Source organism: Thalassophryne amazonica, chromosome 16 (genome assembly GCF_902500255.1).
Source record: "Thalassophryne amazonica chromosome 16, fThaAma1.1, whole genome shotgun sequence".
Taxonomy (NCBI): Eukaryota; Metazoa; Chordata; class Actinopteri; order Batrachoidiformes; family Batrachoididae; genus Thalassophryne; species Thalassophryne amazonica.
Genome location: NC_047118.1, coordinates 69744200 through 69762981, shown reverse-complemented (window position 1 = coordinate 69762981; position 18782 = coordinate 69744200). Strand labels below are relative to the sequence as shown.

Below are 18782 nucleotides of genomic sequence, written 5' to 3'. Positions count from 1 at the left end.
CCTGGTGTCCTTAGACAGTACTGTGGTCTTGGCTATGGTGGACAGGTTGGAGTGTGATTGATTGAATGTGTGAACAGGTGTCTTTTATACAGTTGACAAGTTCAAACAGGTGCAATTAATACAGGTAAAGAGTGCAGAATAAGATTGCTTCTTAAAGAAAAAAATAACAGGTCTGTGAGAGCCAGAATTCTTGCTGGTTGGTAGGGGGTCAAATACTTATTTCATGCAATAAAAAACAAATTAGTTATTTAAAAATCATACAATGTGATTTTCTGGATTTATTTATTTATTTATTTTTTATTATTATTTTTAGATTCTGTCTCACAGTTGAAGAGTACCTACGATAAAAATTACAGACCTCTCCATTCTTGTAGGTGGGAAAACCTGCAAAACTGACAGGGGGTCAAATACTTATTTTCCCCACTGTACTTGCATTTCTTTTGTTGTTCAGTGTATCTTGGCAACCAACTGGGCTTGTGATAGAAGACCTTAAGCTCACATCAACCAGTAAATCAATTGTAATTAAGTAATGTTAAGACAATGTCACAAATATTGTACTATGTTCATCAGAAAATCACATTTTCAAAGGGCTAGACAATTGATCCAGAGCTTATGTCACTCAACCCATCACTTGTCATTTCATATATAAGTCCTGGTGACATCATAAAAATGTTCTGAAATGACATCATTGTAGACCAAAAACAGTGTGTGCATGGTGGGAATGGATCAGCCGTTCAGTGTTTGTCATTCCTGCTTTTTTGATGAGTCAAAAGAAATGTATGACACAGTTTTGGTGGCACATGTATGGATACCAAAGAGGATTATTGCAAATATAAAAGTAATAACCATAGTTCAGCTCAAAATCTTTCATTCAGCCATTGAATGCAACATCACTAAAGCTCATGCTGCTCTAACACCAATTCCATTGTCATCAATTCATTATTACTGAGTCAGTTGATGCAAAACAGCTCACTTAGATACATATTTGTTGTTCTTTCTCTTTGGGAGTAAACTGGAAGATTTGGTTTGCAGATATTTCAGGAAAAATCTGTCAGCCTCTGTCTGTTTATCCATCCAGTTCATTAAATTGCATTAATGTGTTTCCATTAATCTCATAACAGTTAACCTTATCATTATAATTTATGCATGCTGACAAAAATTACTACAATGATGAAATTGCCAAGACTATATCAAACGTCTTCATGGCTTCTCTACTAATGAATTAGATTAATTGTTTAGAAGGTCATTTTAAATTAAAAACATTGATACTATCTGGTTTTATCAGTGGAAAATCATCATGCAGATGCTACGTGTCATGAAAAAATAAATAATTTGGAGCTGTTGTTGGATCAGAGCCTGGTGTTTTCAAATGAAGTCTCATTCTCTTGCGTGACAACCATGAAAATAAATTCCATTTAAGCTTGACGACAAAATCTACTTTGGGTGATATTTGTGTGACTGATCGATGGAGACTACTGAAGGTAAAAATTAGATAATTTCTTTGTGACACTGAAGAATTCCTCCAAAGTGACAGTTTAAAGTTTGAAGGTGGATGTGTGGCATTTTTATGTCTCCTCCATCAGGTCTGTGTCCAGAATATTGCTCAAATGAAAGGTTGCTTTCTAATTAGCACACATCTGAAAGTTAAATAAAAGTCCCAGGTGGCTGAAAGTTGACGTGCACTCTTGTGTTGATGAACTCTTCGGCTCTAAAATTCATGCAGAGACGTGCAGATGCAGCACTGTCAGAAGGACAATATTTTTAGGCCTCCTGATGTCATTCCTGAATACAATGACCTGATCAAAAAGGTGATAAAGTCCCATGAAGGGATTTGTTACTCTGTCAGGCCTCCTGAGGGTAGGGCAAGTTTGTTTTTAAGATCTTTGTATGTTTGTGTGATCCGCATCCAATCTGGATGCGGATCACACAAACAGATACAACTAAATCACCTCCACAGTGCAGTGGAGTCTTTCATGCCCTTATATCTGTTGTGCAAATTTGATGAGAGTCCGTGAAGTCGTTTTGAAGTAATCCTTCAAAGTCTATATAAAGGGAAATCTTGATCGAGAATCCAGATTCAGATCAAGATCACCTCCAACGTTGGTGAGAATCCATATTCGTTTTGACGTAATCCTTCCATGTGTATATAAAGTGAAATCTCAATCCAGAATCTGGATCCAGATCCGGATCACCTCCAAAATTTGATGGAGTCTTCCTTGGCCTAATATGTGTCTATGGCATAAAATTTGGTGAGAAGTAGTTTTGACGTAATCCTTCAAAGCCTATATAAAGTGAAACTTGATCCAGAATCTGGATTCGGATCACCTCCAAAATTTAATGGAGTCTTCCATGGCATTATATCTATCTGTGGTGAAAATTTTGTCAAAATCCATGCATTAGTTTTGACATGATCTTGCTAACAGGCAGACAGACAGACAAATAAATAAACAAATACCGATGATTTTATTATGTTCTTGGCCGACCTGAGATTTAATATCATGGCTTGTTCCTGATCAGCCAGTGACTTGCTGAATGCAAAAGGTGAAATCTATAAAACTGATGAAAGGTATCAGAGTGCTGACACATGCCCTGTGTGCTTTACACAAAACAATATAAATGTAAAAGTAAATATACATATGTCTGCAATCATGTTTTTGGCTGTGTATGACTTCATCATAAGACTTCTGTGTGACATTATTTGAAATCATACATATCAATCAATCACAAATACTTTTCTGATCAATATCTGGTTTTGATCAGGGGTGAGCAAGTTGTTTCATAAAGGGCCAAGAGGGTGCAGGTTTTGTTTGCAGCCACTGACTCCACCAGGTGATTTCACTGATTAATATCAAGTTGAGCAGATGGAATCAGTTAGTCAGTGAAATCACCTGGTGGAGTCAGTGGCTGTAAACAAAACCTGCACCCTCTTGGCCTTTTTTGGAACAAGTTGCCCACCCCTGGTTTAAGTCGTCCATCTAGTTTTCTTGGCTGTTGAGATATAAAACTAATGTTTTTCAGACCATTTGTTGCTTGACTTTTGACAAAATTACTCCAAATTAATCACTTCTCAATCTCTAAGTAATATACCGACTAAGTTTGATCCATTGAGGCTTTTTGACTGAGATATGCAAAAAATAAAAACAAACAAACAAAAATGTTTTCCTTCCCTTTCATTATGTGCCACAGATTGTCTTCATCTTCAGTTGATAGTGTGTTCTTGTTTTTTCTTTCAATAGTAACACTACGGAGGCTGGTGGGACGTACATCAAAAAGTGCTGCAAAGGCTTCTGCATCGATATTCTGAAAAAAATTGCCAAGTATGTGAAGTTCACCTATGACCTGTACCTCGTGACCAATGGGAAGCACGGCAAGAAGATCAACAATGTGTGGAATGGGATGGTAGGGGAGGTAAGGAGAACCCACCTGTGTCAGAGACCTGCAAAGTTTTAGGTAAGGGGACTGCAAAGTTGGTTGGAAGTCAAACTGATTGTTCCTTACTCAGCTGGATCCTATGCTTTATGCCAAGATCACTTGTGTGGCCAATCTTGAACCTCTCCATGTCCCACTTACTGCTAATTAATAAAGTCAGGTGTGTGTAGCCAGTCGGGAGCTAGGAAACACCAGACATGACTGATCAGTTGTATTTGCAGAAGATACACATGGAAGCCATGCAGAGCAGTTGATCTGCAGCAGCAGAACTGGTGACCCATGCTTAATACAATAAAGTCCTGTCAAAGCAGTATAACAATCGATTTGGTGTATTGCATAATATTTTGTGCAGAATGGAAACGATTGCTGAATTGTTAAAACATTAATTCATTTCTAAAACATTGAAGCTTTAATGCTTTGGCACCAAATTTAAATGGTTAGAAATCATTCTTGGTTTGTCTTATAGAAAACTGGATTTTGTATTTCTTCTGTTGTCCTCTTCTGTGATCCCTGTTTCTGCAATGAAGGAATGAGAAAATCATTGACTTCACAGAAGATGGTACAAGTACTGCCCTGTTTATCAATGCAGTGCTACCCCGAATGAAGCTAACCCCATGCAGAAAAGAGTATTCTGTAACTGATGGCAGAGGTAGAGCTGGAAGATAGGTTACCTCACAATGATATTATGTGCCCTACTCGAGGGATCTTATAAACGCCTATTTTTTTTTTTTTTTTTTTTTTTTTTTTTTACTTTTGGAGGTAAATCCCCAGGTATCATGCAACAACTATAAAGTTATAGAACACCGAAATAGATCCTTGTCATTTGACCAATGGATTCTATGTCACATGGCATATATTATTTGTCCACTTGCATGGGTTGATGTCAACAGTGTGCATTTTAGGTACTATCTGTGAGTTTTTCTCCCATCCATTACTAGGCTTGGGTATTGAGAACCAGTTCTTTTGAGAATTGTTAAGAAATTATTCAATCCACCGACATCAATAGCCTTTTTGCTTAACGAGTCCCTTAGCCCTTCAGAGTGGCCGATGTTTTGGAGGATGTTTATAAGGAAAATGATCATTTCTCAACATTAATTGCAGACCCTGCAGCGGGTCTGTAATCAACCGCTTCTGCAGCTTGGCTCTGCTTTGAAGCTTGAACCAATGAAGCAGTGCTCCGATCCGCTGCTTCATTGGTTCTCTGAATCAATGCTTTTCAGAAGCGGCAAGTCCACTTCTTAACCCCTGCCAAAGCCATTTAAAGATGTCAATCATGAGTCACTTTTGCGCAGATTACAGTCACTAACTGGGACTTTTGTCTTGTTGCAGACAAGAAATGAGAATCGTCCTCTGTTCAGTTTCTACCACTCCAAATGCTGTGCTGCTGTCCGCTGAGTCAAGTTAGAGTCTGGTCGGAATTAATTACTTCAAAGCGAATCCCCTTTTTAAATCAAATGACACCTCATTCCAAATGTTGTAATACAAATAATAAACTAGAACTGACCGAAGCATTTCTTTTTCCTCCGAAAATGAGACGTCCTGCATTCTTTATGAATTACATTGATGTTGACGTGTAGCACAGCCAGCTGTAAGAGCTCAGCTCACAGGTATGGAGTGACATTCATGCTATTAATATCTAAAAGGAAATGTTTTTGACAAAAACTGCAGATTTTGTTTATTTCTATTTATGTCCAGAGATTAAGGATCCACCATGTAGATTTCATTTAAGTCCAGAAACCAAGGATCCAGTGACCAATTTCATATTTATTTACTTTAAGTCTCAATAAAATGTTGTTGACATAGAAAACCTGTAAAGCCTACTTTTAGTACACAGAAAATTCACAAGAGGTATCGATAAGGGAATCAATAAGGAATCTGATCGATAAGCAGAATCGAGAATGGCATCGATATTGATAAAATCTTAGTGATACCCATCCCTATCCATTACACAACTATTGCACGGCTCCATTAGTTTCATGTAAAAAAAATGCTTCCATGAGATAAGGAAGCTAAATCCAACAGCCACAGTGTTCACGGGAACGACTTTAGTGGCTGTTGAAGTGTTGTCACATGAAAACTGGACAAGTTGTTGCTATGATTTTTTACTAGATTTAAGAAAGCAGTGGTTGCTAAGCTGCCTGCTGGCTGAAATGAGCTGCTGGGTCAATTTCCCTCTGATTCCTGCTCTGAGAAGAAACACCTCTCTAATTTTAATTAAAATGTCAATAAAATAAATGAAATTACTCACACCTGTTGAAGCACTGCCAGATGAACAATTGGAGACGTTTTTTGATTGGATTTAAGAATGAAGATGTGCTCCACAAATAACTCTTCAGTACTCAGTGGATCTTGCTGGTGAAGTCACCAGTCAGCTGCCAGGCAGATTTAACTGGTCGGGCCCACTGCCCTCCATTTTCTACTCCAAGAAGAAACACGTGTCTAACTATAAGTGGAATCATAACTGACATAGATCTTTTTAGGTGTCATATAAAACAAATAATGACTGCTTTCCATTCATGCAAAGGAAAGATACTTTTGTTTGTTAAAAGATGGAATGTATCATTCAATGAGGCATGCCTTGCTGAATGGTACATTCCATCTTTCAACAAATGAAAATATTCTTACCACTGCACTGAAAAACATTCATCATTTGTACACCGTATTTATATGGCGCATGTTTCAATTAAGCCTATTTTTTCATCCTTAACTATTGACTGTGCTGTATTGATTAGTATTAATTAATAATTCTACCTGAGATTATGATATATGGAGCAGGTCACACAAGGTTGGGATGGTTATGGTTAGAGTTGGGGAAAGGAATAGGATTAGGTTATGGTTAAGGTTAGGGTTGGGGGTAGGAGTAGGGTTAGTAATAGTGAGTTAAATAAAACAAAAAACAAAACAAAAAAATCATGAAAATGTGACTCATTTCGTGATGGGAGGACGAAAAAAAACTTGAGAGTTGGCTGCCTTGGCTGGGGGAGTAACATGTGATGGACTAGTGTCTCCTCCAGGGGGAGATGAAGACTCTGATCCACTTCACACTACAGTATTGGAGGGGAATATATCTTATGCAGAATATGGGGCTTACTGATGTACACTAAATTCTGTTTATGGTGCACAAACTCTGCAGGTGTTTGTATTTAATAAACCTTTTGTGGAGATTTTGATTGAATTCCATAACTTGATCTGTGATTAATGCAGAAAAAATAAGAGGTTGCAATGAAGAATTTGTTTCAGACTACATTCAGTGTACTAAATGAACAACAGAGTGGGATTTGAACCTACGCAATAAGGGGTACAATGTAGCTTCACCATTTGACTGTGTATTTCAAAGGTTTATTGATTATAGTTTTTCTTTGTGGCATTTATTTTCCATTCTCACACATGAAACAAATGAATGGCACAATGACTAAACACTATAATACAAAATTGATTCTCTTCTGGTTCATTGTTTCCCTTGTCCACCTCCACTATTTTTACCTCCCCTTTACTCCATCCTCTGTTTTTCCCCATTATATTCTCTTTCATATGTTATTTTCCTTGCTCTTTCATTTTCTTGTCCAATCACTCATGTTTCCCTTTTCTGTCTCCATTTTAAATTGTGTTTTCTTCCTGTGCTCTGTTATACTCCTTTTCTGTTTTCTCTCACTCAATATGTTTTTCTTATCCCTTCACCCTGGCCTTGTCTACTTCCTTTACCCACAAAGGTGGTCTACAAGAAAGCAGTCATGGCTGTGGGATCTCTGACCATCAATGAGGAACGTTCTGAGGTCATCGATTTCTCTGTCCCCTTTGTGGAAACGGGGATCAGCGTCATGGTCTCTCGTAGTAATGGGACCGTTTCACCATCAGCCTTTCTTGGTAACTGTTATATTTTCACTGGAATGAAAGTGAGAGCTGTTGTTTTCTTGGAAGCTTATTTGCTTTGGATATGTTTGTGTGTGTTGTTTGCTCATGACCTGCTGAGAACAAGATTTACTTCTGTGTCACAGCTGTCAAAACTAAAACTTTAAACTTCCAGTCAGACTTCCATTTTTTCCCAAAATCACTGTCACTTATAGAACATGGGCTTGGATTTGAAACTGTGTAAGTAAGTCCCTTCGGCTGCTCCCTTGTTTGCACTTGCGGTCGCCACAGCAAATCCAAGGTGGATCTGCATGTTTGAATTGGCACAAGTTTTACGCCGGATGCCCTTCCTGACGCAACTCCACATTACATGGAGAAATGTGGCAGGGGTGGGATTTGAACCCGGAACCTTCTGAACTGAAACCAAGCGCGTTAACCACTTGGCCACCACCCCTAAAGTAGTCCCTTCGGCATGCTCCCTTGTTTGCACTTGGGGTCTCCACAGCAAATCCAAGGTGGATCTGCATGTTTGAATTGGCATTGTGAGATTTGAACCCGGAACCTTCTGAACTGAAACCAAGCGCATTAACCACTTGGCCACCACCCCTGGATTTGAAACTGTGTAACCATGGATTTTTAAGAACTGTCATGTGACTTATTACCTCCGCCAAGGAGGTTATGTTTTCGGTCGCGTCCGTTTGTTTGTTGGTTGGTTTGTTAGTAAGATTACTCAAAATATCCTCAATGGATTTCAATGAAATTTTTACCAGGGGTGTATCTTGGCCTAACTTAGAAGTCATTAAATTTTGGCAATGATCCGGAACACGATCCGGATCCACTATTTTTTTTAAAGATTCTTTATCATTGCAGGATAGGGCCAGTTTCAACATTTTTGCATCTAACTTCATGAAGACGGGTCACAAAGGCTGAACAAAAATTAAGTTATGATACAACAATAATTCAGCATTTGTTTCTCCTCATTGAATAAACTTGTTATTAGAAAATTTAAAAAAAAAATGTGTAGTTCATGCAGTTTCTCTTTATAAATACATTTGCTGAAGATCTAAGGTTTTAACTTTCTGGGGCTGATGTCATTGTATACAACGGCTGAGACCAAGCTTTACTAAATTCTAAATAACTTTTTAATGGTATGAGATAGAAACTTTTTTTTTTTTTTTTTTTTTGCTGAAAAGTTAACTCCGTGGACTTTAGAGCCACCATCCACCATCTTTGTACTCCTCATAGAAGCTGTGTGATGACGTGAGCAATGTGAGTGTCCAATCAAAATTGGTTTACCGCCACATGGTTTTCCAAAATCCAATTGTAGGGCAGACTCACCTGATGTGACACAGCAAAGATTGTTTTTAGGACTGATGTGTTACTAGTTTATTATAGTTCCCTGTGTGTTTTGAATAAATGTGTGTGGAAAATTATTTCCACTTTACTTTTGTAAACCTTTATTACACTTGTAAAACACAACTATAGCATATATATTTTGAAAGTACAGGTTGTCCTAAAAAAAGACATAAAGCTTGATTGTGGGATGCAGGGAGAGCTGTTAACAGCAATATAAAACATTTATGCCAAGCGAGTGAACCGTCCAAAAAATGCCCTCGGACCCCAGAGGATTAACCACCGAATCTCCAAGAAGCTGTGTGAAACCTTTATGAAGAATTTTGAACAAACCCCACTTTGAAAATTCAGCGTTACCACTGGATTAGAGCAGTTCCCAACCAGCCACCAACTGATGTACAACCACTTTAAAATAGTTCTAAAGCAGTTCATATTTGCAAAAATTAAAACTACTTTAAATCTAATTTATTTATAAACCACTTTCATTGTGAGTGCAAACTGCTGCACAGACTAGCAGACTAGACTATGCTTTGTGATAGGTGCCAAAGCACCAACAAGTCTACAATTCACAAAGGGGGCTCAGATCCAAAGAACAAACTCAGGCAATGGGAATTATGGGTACAGGCACCTCCAGGGCCACTCAGCCCAGCTACTATTGGTGTAAAGTCTGGATGCACTCAGTCGGTCTTTGCAAAAGTGCCTAGAGGCAAGCAGCCCGCCTAAGACCATTAGTACAGGTAGAACCATTAGCCTTGGCCTGAACCCTTGTCCAGGTGTCACAAAAAAGGACGTGCCAAGAGACAACACCTCATTACTGATGTAAACACCTAACTGGGTTTTAATATAATCAAGACATTAATTAATCAGTGTAATATTATGAATTTACACATATCAGGTTTTAGTAGGTTACTGACTGGGTCCATAATTGTGGAGCTCTGAAGACTGTTCTCAGGGGACCTAACCCTTCTGAATATTATGTTATGTAATGGCATGCATGCAACGTGCAGTACTGCTGAGGGTGTCGCAATTTTAACATCTTAGACAAAACCCCATAACTCAACATGCATGCATGCAGCTCAACCCTGTGCCAGCAGTACTTTGGGATAGAGTGGAGCAGAGTGTAATCTCTGCACCAACACTGTGTGCTCAGATAGAGGACAGGACTGCTGACACCAGGGCTTCCTACACTGTACACCTCCACACACTGTCAAACAGAAAACCATGCACGGAGAAATGAAGGGAGCAGGCGAACATGCAGGAGTCAGCTTGTTAGCCACACACTTCTGTATTCCGTGTGTGTTTGTGCCGTTGTACGGCTACTTTTGTGAGGACCAATTTGAGATATCTTTCCAGTGAAGACATTTTTGCAACGTGAGGACATTTTTGCCAGTTCTCACTTTTTTTTTTTAATTTCAAGATTTCAAAAGGCTGTTTGAGGGTTCAGATTTAGTTTCAGGTTCATTTGAGGAACATTTACCAAAATGCAGTCTGTTTTGTGGAAGTTTGTGATTAAAAACAAAACATTACAAATGGTTTAAAGATATCATTCTACTGCAGAATCTTCCAAAGGCTTCAAATGTCTTGGTGCACATCCTTTGTGTAGTTTGCACATCATACAGTGGAAATGTTTTATAAATGTATTTTAATGCAATAGTGAGGTCTGTGAGGATTCTCCCAGCTATAGAAATACAAATCTGTATTCAGTATATGATTGGTTTGTTATCTGTGCTTGTGAATCAACAGAACATATCAATGAATTAGAAAAGCATGCATAATCTCACTGTTTCCTCCTGGTAAATGTTCCATACCTGTGTGTCCCAGAGCCGTTCAGTGCATCGGTGTGGGTGATGATGTTTGTGATGCTCTTGCTGGTGACTGCCATGGCTGTCTTCATGTTTGAATACATCAGCCCTCTTGGCTTTAACAGGAACCTGGCACAGGGAAAAGGTAATCCTGCGAAGATGGAAAATGTTAAGTATATTTTGCTTAAACTCACTTAACATGAGAAACTCAGTTAAGTCAAACATAAGTATGGTATAAGGACTTATTGTTAGGAAATATATCATAAAATTTCATTAAGTGAAATATTCTTAGCAATATCGTTGAGTCAAATCTGAGATGAAATGGTCTTTAAGTCACCATAAGACTTATAAGCTGCTGTTATTTTTAAATGATTTAATAAAACTTCAAAATGGGCTGTCTCTGCTAATTTCAAGACTTCATTTCGAGATATTTTAAGTTTTTTTAAGTAAATACAAAGACAGGAGTGTTACTGTAACCTACAACAAAATATTGCAGCTTGCAGGAACACCATGCATGCTTAAATAAGTCATGTCTTTACATTGGCATCATGGTGGTTTATTAGTTAGGGCCCCTTCACACATAACACGATTGAAGCCAACTAGTGCACGAAATAGGAATTGCATGCCATTCATGAAAAAATCTGAGCTGCCTCTAATGCCTCATACACCTGTCACTACAATTATTTGCGCAGTGCCCTGTGAGAGCCCATATGATCCCTCTCACGGCAGGTGTCGGCCAAATTCCAGGTGTCACACATGAACATCCAACACCGCTCGCTGGGCAGTTTGAATATGTGTGGTCATTTGCGCTGTCAGCACAAAAATAGTGAGCAGATGATCACTTTCGAACTAGATGTGAAATTTGTCTAAGTGCCCCCATGAGTGTGGTGCTACAAAAACCAACACACATGTGGCGTGCATGTGTATCGCTCGGGTGCACGTGTGTCATGCCCCCCCCCTGCTCCCCCTAACACGTGGCATGGAGGGGCAGAGCACACTTACATGACATGCTGATATGTATTTACAGACATGATCATATGGGTGCTGGACAGCCACGTCTGAGCACACACAGCCGGGCTGCAGCGGCCGCACACAGCGCACCTCAGCAGACTGCTTCATGTGAAACGGACCATCAGATTATGCAGTAGGCGATCTGAATGTCACGCATGTCCGGCCCAACACGTGCTTCCTGCAGAACATGCGCACTGCAGGACTATGGCAATATGACAAGCCAACAGCGCCACAAATTCGCCACTTTCATTCATGTATCACCAAAAATACATCGTAACAAATGCTATTTTGTCAGTTATTATGGCTTTTTTTTTTCCATTTTCTTTTTTTAAATATGTTTATCTCCTTGTTGATTTTAGGCATTTTATACTCCTGTTATAACACAGTGATTGTAGCACAGTGGTAAAGTTCCTGTCTGGTAATCTGAGCTTTTGTAAATTGCAGGTTCGAATCCCGGGAGTGGCATTTTTTTTTTTTTTTTTTTAACCAGGGCTATTTAACCACAGGGTTCTGTGTTGTGTCCCCTTTAATTTCTTATTTATATATAACCAGTGATTTTCACAAATTATACAATTGGGTTTTATTTTATTTTTCTCCACATCAGCGATGCAATGTGGTGCAACATGTTCCAGCTGCTCGCACTGTGTTCATGCATGCTTGCGCACAAAACCATTGCCGATGTGTCATGCACGCCTCTGCGATCATGCGTCCCTCATGACAGCAGGTGGATGGTTCATGGTTCCCCATTTCGTTTTGGTTCTTGGATTTTCTTCCAATTTCTGCATCTTTTATGTTATGTGTGAAGGAGCCCTTAGTAAAGCTCAGCTGATATGGATTTTTTTTTTGGGGGGGGGGGGGGGGATACAATAATAATATTACAGAGTAATAAAAATGACCCTACCAATATATTGGCTGATATAGACATTAAAAATTGCAATATTGTTAACATTTTGTTATTAATCCCTAATGACAGAGAAATGTAACTGAGGCTTAATGTTTTAGTTTATATATGAACTTTATTATAAACAAGAGCAATCTGAGATTTCTGATGTCCGCCAAGGATTGACGAGGACTCAAAATAAAATATATGATTCACATCATGACCTGGACTTTACCTGGATCTGGATTCCACAAAACAATGCAATAAGTGCATACTGATCCAGAATGGTCAGCCTGATCAAGATGTTGCAACCCCCACTAACCAACGCATGTCACCCTGTCATCATACTTTCTTTACTCAGATTGGCTTTTGCTGTGTCACACAACTCACCGTTTGCATAAAAAAGACTTGTGGATTTTTCCCCTGCCAAGCTGGTGGCATAGTGACCACTTGTCTCTTGCTGTGAAACACTCAGTGTGATTGAAAATGACTGGCAGCTTTTTGCTTTGCCTCTGTCTCTTGTAGCCAGTGTGAACAAGGTGTGATGGGATACAAGCCATGCTTAACCGCATGGTAAACAGTGCTGGACAGATGATGCAATGACACCATTTCCAACACTCAATGTGTTTTTTTGTTTGTTTGTTTTGCATTGTTTATTCAGTAAAATAAAGGTTTTTATATCAACAAAAATAATGCAGACACCAACATGTTCGTAAAAGGCTCATATCTGACAATATTATTACACCAACTGATATATTGGTTGGGCTCTAGTGGTTAGTGGTTTCCTTCCAACCTGGTCCTTTCATGTTCTGCCTGTTTAAATTTATCTTAGGTGTGAATGTGCTTATCAATATGTGGGTTGCGACAGACTGGCGTCCTGCCCTGGGTGTGCCCCACCTCTCACCCTATGACTGCTGAGATCGGCTACAGCTCCCCTGTTACACTTAACTGGAATAAGCAGGGGTAGAAAATGAATGAATGATTAATTAAATGAATGAATTGCATGATTGATGTCAGGGTGCTGCGATGCAAGGTGCTCACTACACACCGGGAGCAACTCAGGGATTAAGGACCTTACCCAAGGGCCCTTAGTGATTTTCTGGTCAGGCTGGGCTTTGAACTGAGGATCCTCTGGTCTGAAGCCCAATGCTTCAACACTAGAACTTAACCTCCCCACAAGCCATACTTGCATTTTCTACATAAGGTGTGCTAGATGTTGTGCTAAAGAATTTCTGAAAATTCCTCACTTTTTCAAGGGCTTCTTAGTGTGTCCCTTTCCCCCAGAATTCTATGCACAATACACTATAATGACAACATGAAAAAATGTTTTTTTAGAGAATTTTGCAAACTTATTAAAAATAAAAATAAAAAAACTAAGAAATCACTTGTACACTTGTAATACTTGTAATTATTCACAGCCTTTTCCATGAAGCTCAAAACTGTGGTCAGGTGCATCCTGTTTCCACTGATCATCCTTGAGATGTTTCTACAGCTCAATTAGGATCAACCAGGGGTAAATTCTGTTGATTGGACATGATTTTGAAAGGCACACACCTGTCGACATATAAGGTCCCATAGCTGACAGTGCATGTCAGAGCACAAACCAAGCCTGAAGTCAAAGGAATTGTATATAGACCTCTGAGACAGAACTGCCTCAAGGCACAAATATCAGTACAGAAATGGTACAATGGTACAGAAACGTTTGTGCTGCTTTGAAGGTCCTAATGAGCACAGTGGCCGCCATCATCTATAAATTGAAGATGTTTGGATCCACCAGGACTCTTCCTGGAACTGGCCACCCATCTAAACTTAGCAATTGGGGAGAATGGCCTTAGTCAGGTAGGTGACCAAGAACCTGATGGTCACTCTGTCAGAGCTCCAGCATTTATCTGTGGAGAGAGAAGAATCTTCCAGAAGGACAACCATCTCTACAGCAATCCACCAATCAGGCCTGTATGGTAGAGTTGCCAGACTGAAGGCATTCCTTAGTAAAAGGCACATGGCAGTCCACCTGACATTTGCCAAAAGGCGCATGAAGGACTCTCAGACCATGAGAAACAAAATTCCCTGGTCGAGATAAAGATTGAACTCTTTGGTGTGAATACCAGGAGTCATTTTTGGAGAAAACCAGGCACCATCCCTACAGTGAAGCATGGTGGTGGCAGCATCATGCAGTGGGGATGTTTTTCAGATGCAGGAACTGGGAGACTAGTCAGGATTAAGGAAAAGATGAATGCAGCAATGTACAGAGTCACCCTGGATGAAAACATGCACCAGAGTGCTCTTGACCTCAGACTTGTGCAATGGTTCATCTTTCAGCAGGACAGTACCCTAAGCACACAGTGAAGATATCAAGGGAATTCAATTCACAAATTTGTGAATGGTCTTGAGTGACCCAGCCAGAGCCTATACCTGAATCTGATTGAACATTTCTGGAGAGAGCTGAAAAAGGCTGTGCACCGACACTCCCCATCCTACCTGATGGAGTTTGAGAGGTGTTGCAAAGAGGAATGGGCAAAACTGCCCAAAGATAGGTGTGCCAAGCATGTAGCATCATATTCAAGCAGACTTGAGGCTTTAATTGTTGCCAAAGGTGTATCAACAAAGTATTGAGTAAAGAGTGTGAATACTTAAGCGCACATGATTTTTTTTTGTTTTTATTTTTTATAATTTTGCAAAAATTTCAAAAACAAAAAAAAGTTTTCATCTTGTCATTTTGGGGTGTTTTGAGTAGAATTTTGAGTGAGCAGATGAATTCAAATATCTCCTTTTTGGAATGAGGCTGCAACAAAAAATGTGGAAAACAATCATCGCTGTGGGTACTTTCTGGATGCACCATATGTCATCTCAAAAACATATTCTGCAACTTCTCCTTTCATACATAATTCTAAATTCCCCTGTCTTATATTTGCTCCTGCCTGTAGATCCTCATGGCCCTTCCTTCACCATGGGTAAGGCGGTGTGGCTGCTGTGGGGTCTCGTTTTCAACAACTCTGTGCCTGTGCAGAACCCCAAAGGAACCACCAGTAAATTCATCGTTTCTGTGTGGGCCTTCTTTGCTGTCATCTTCCTGGCTTCCTACACTGCCAACCTGGCTGCCTTCATGATCCAGGAGGAGTTTGTCGACCAAGTTACTGGACTTTCTGACAACAAGGTAATGCAGAGCAAACTGCAGAGGGGATCTGGTGTTTTTTTTTTTTTTTTTTCTACTTTTCAGTTGGTAGTTTTAAATGATTAACTTTTTGGGTCAGGATTCTATGCACTGTCACATCCACTACACTATGGAATGGCCCTGGGCTCTGGGTGGCAACTACTCAGACAGAGTATTTCGTTTTCTAGTTGCTGGGGTCTTCAGCACCAAGACACCTGCACACTGGAGCATGGAACTTGCACCACATGGCCATAATAGCATAGATGACATTCCCTCACAGAGCAAGTATATACCATGTCTGAGTCTCCATAAGCCACCCCAGTGATGAGAGACCTGGTACCAAAGCCATCAGGTCATCGCCTTAGATCACTAAATAATATCCAGGGCTTGGTTTTATGAAACAGTACAAAGGGCAATAGACTGAGACAAAGGCTTAGTACTCAAACTTTTGTCAAAGTCTAAAACTGGTGGCATGCTATGGGGGCAGATAAGGTAAGATAGATTCATCTAACCATGAAGGTCTACAATCTACACCATGTGAGGGGGTTGGTCAGGGGAGGGGGGGTAAGCCTTTTAGTATTTCACATTGTTGTACTTCAAGACATAGACAGGAGGCAATGCTTAGATCAAGAGAGGGTTTTTTAGATCACTAGAACCTTGTTACCAATCCCATTTGTGATGTTCATGGATAGCATTTCAAAGCACAGTCAGGGACTGTACAGTGTCCAGTTCTGCTTTTTGCAGTTTACATGGTTCTGTTGGTTTCATTAGACAGTGACCTCCAGTGCACACTGGGTAGGTTTGAGGCTGAGTGTAAGTGACTGGGATGAGAATCAGCACCTCCAAATCTAAGAACATGGTCCTCTGTCAGAAAAGTGTGAATTTTCCCCTCTGAGTTAGGCCAGAGTTATTAACCCAAGTTAACTAGACCCAGAGTATCTCTGGGTCTAGTTTAGTAGTAGGTGTTAATTGGAGGGTGAGAGCATTAGACGAATTACGACTGTGTCTGATGTTTTTCAGACACTGTACAGGACCATCGTAGTAAAGAAAGAGCTGACACAGAAGCCAGGACTGTTGATTTGAAAGTAGATTTAAGCTCCTATCCTCAACCATGGTCATGAGCTTTGGGTAATGACTGAAAGGACAATGTCACAGAAACAAGCAGCAGAAATAAGATTTCCTGATTGGTGATCTGAGCTTACACTCAGGGACACAGCAAGAAGCTATCCGGGAGAAACGCTGAGTACAGGTGGTTTTGGCATCTGCTAATCGTTCGAGCCCCTTCACACATAGTGCGAATTTGGTCAAATTGCGCATAAAGTGTGCATGAGTAGGAATCGTATGCAAAACATGTAAAATCGTACCTACCTCTAACACCTCGTATAGCTGTTGCTACAACTATTTGTGCACACCAGCGGCTGAAAGACAAAGTGTGCCTTGTGCGAGCCCATCAAACCCTCTCGCAGTAGGTGTCAGCCAAATCCCAGCTGACAAACATGAACATCTAACACTGCTCCTTTGGCACTTAGAAAATGTGTGGCCATTCGCACTACCATCACGAAAACAATCAGCAGACAATCATGGTCAAGCTGGATGTGAAATTTGTCTAAGTGCCCCATGACTATGGAGTTGCTGAGTGCACATGTGATGTGCCAGAGTGTCGGTTCCCCTCACAACACATATGTCCATGTGTTGCACATATGTGTTGATCATCCACCGTGTTTTGACAGACACGCGCGTGTGTGTGCTTGCTGTCCTCATATTGAAATACATAAAAACATATATTGCTTTTGCGACGGGCTAGAGAGCACACACATTGACAGGCTATTCCAGCTGGACTGGACCATCAGTTCATGTGGACTTGCAGCAGGGAATCTGAACATCACGTATGTCTGACAGGACAGTGAGCGGTGAGCCACAGGACCATGTGACAGCCCAACAGTACAACAAATATGCCACTTTCAGTCACATATCAGCAAAAATATACCATACCAAATGCTGTTTGGTCAGTTATCACAGCACTTTTTTTTAGAAAATATGTTTATCTGCTTGTTGATTTTAGCCATTTCATGTTCCTGTTATGACAGTGATTATAGTGCAGTGGCAAAGTTCCTGTCTGGGTTCAAATCCTGTGAGTGGCATTTTTTTTAACCAGGGTTATTTAACCGTGGGGTTCTGTATTGTGTCCCCTTTTATGTATTATTTATATCAACCCAGTGACATTCACTAAATATACAGCTGTTTTTTATTTTATTTTCCTCCACATCAGCGGCACGATGTGGTGCACCTTGTCCCTGCACCATCGCACAGGGATCATGCATGCCTGCCCATCGGCATGATGTTTCGTGATTCGCTCATACGTGCTGTTTCGTTGTGACTCACACTGACTTACTTACACTTAGTTGTATTGGCACTATGTGTGAAGGGCCCCTTCCCCTTAGTCATCTCCCTACGTAGTTCTTCCAGACATGTCTAACCGTGAAGAAGCCCTGGGGAAGGCTCAGGACACACTGGAGGGATGTGCATCAATAAAACGATGACCAAAACCTAACAACCAATGTTACTTAATGTTACTTATTTAGTTAATTATTGTTTTCTTACCTTTGTAGTTGTGTATATGTGGCAAATCATAATTTCATTTATTTAACAAATTTGCTGACTGGAGTTTTCCTCATCCTGCAAATTCGATGAACATGGTTGAGGATCAGTTTTGGAAAGTCTTGCAGGCAATGGGTGTAGAAGATTACCATTGTTGAACTGAAAAAAGTGGAGCAGTATTCAGTAGAATACCAAAGTGACTGCAAATAGCCCAGTGGTAGATCATGACTTCTCTGGCACAGCATTAAGGACAAGGCAATGTTACATATGTAAAGAAATTAATGTCACACATTAAAAATTGAGCCTTAAGCAGAATTTGCAGCAACACAGAAAACCACAATAAGGAATAATTTGGATATTGAACCCAAAGTGAACCCCTGGTGCCATCATTTGACATAAGCATACATGGATTTTGCCGCATAAGCCATTTGAGAGACTCTTGCCAACTCAATCACACAGGCTTTTTCACATTTTCTGCTTAAAAAAAGTAGCTTCCACCAAATTTAGCTTAATTTCACAGGATTTAAAACTGCAAATCATGTCCTGGATTCTTTGCAAAACCTTTCAGGCACCACTGCTTGGTTCAAAAACAGACTTTTGCATTGTAAATCAAGCTTCCTCAGTAATACTGGTGGGAAATGTTGCAGGACGTCCTGCAGCACCGACATAGATTAGGTTGATTTACACACAAAGAACTGAAACAATGACT

At 40.0% G+C, this 18782-nt stretch overlaps 1 protein-coding gene across 1 annotated transcript in view; it reads left to right on the top strand.

Moving 5' to 3' along the window:
• The window catches only part of grin2aa (glutamate receptor, ionotropic, N-methyl D-aspartate 2A, a), a 648709-nt gene that overhangs the window by 560164 nt on the left and 69763 nt on the right, over positions 1 to 18782 (top strand). Inside the window, exons 7-10 of the mRNA XM_034191285.1 lie at positions 3237 to 3408; positions 7140 to 7293; positions 10453 to 10578; positions 15249 to 15478. Of these exons, the coding sequence (XP_034047176.1) occupies positions 3237 to 3408; positions 7140 to 7293; positions 10453 to 10578; positions 15249 to 15478 (682 nt within the window). The remainder of the gene's footprint in view (positions 1 to 3236; positions 3409 to 7139; positions 7294 to 10452; positions 10579 to 15248; positions 15479 to 18782) is intronic.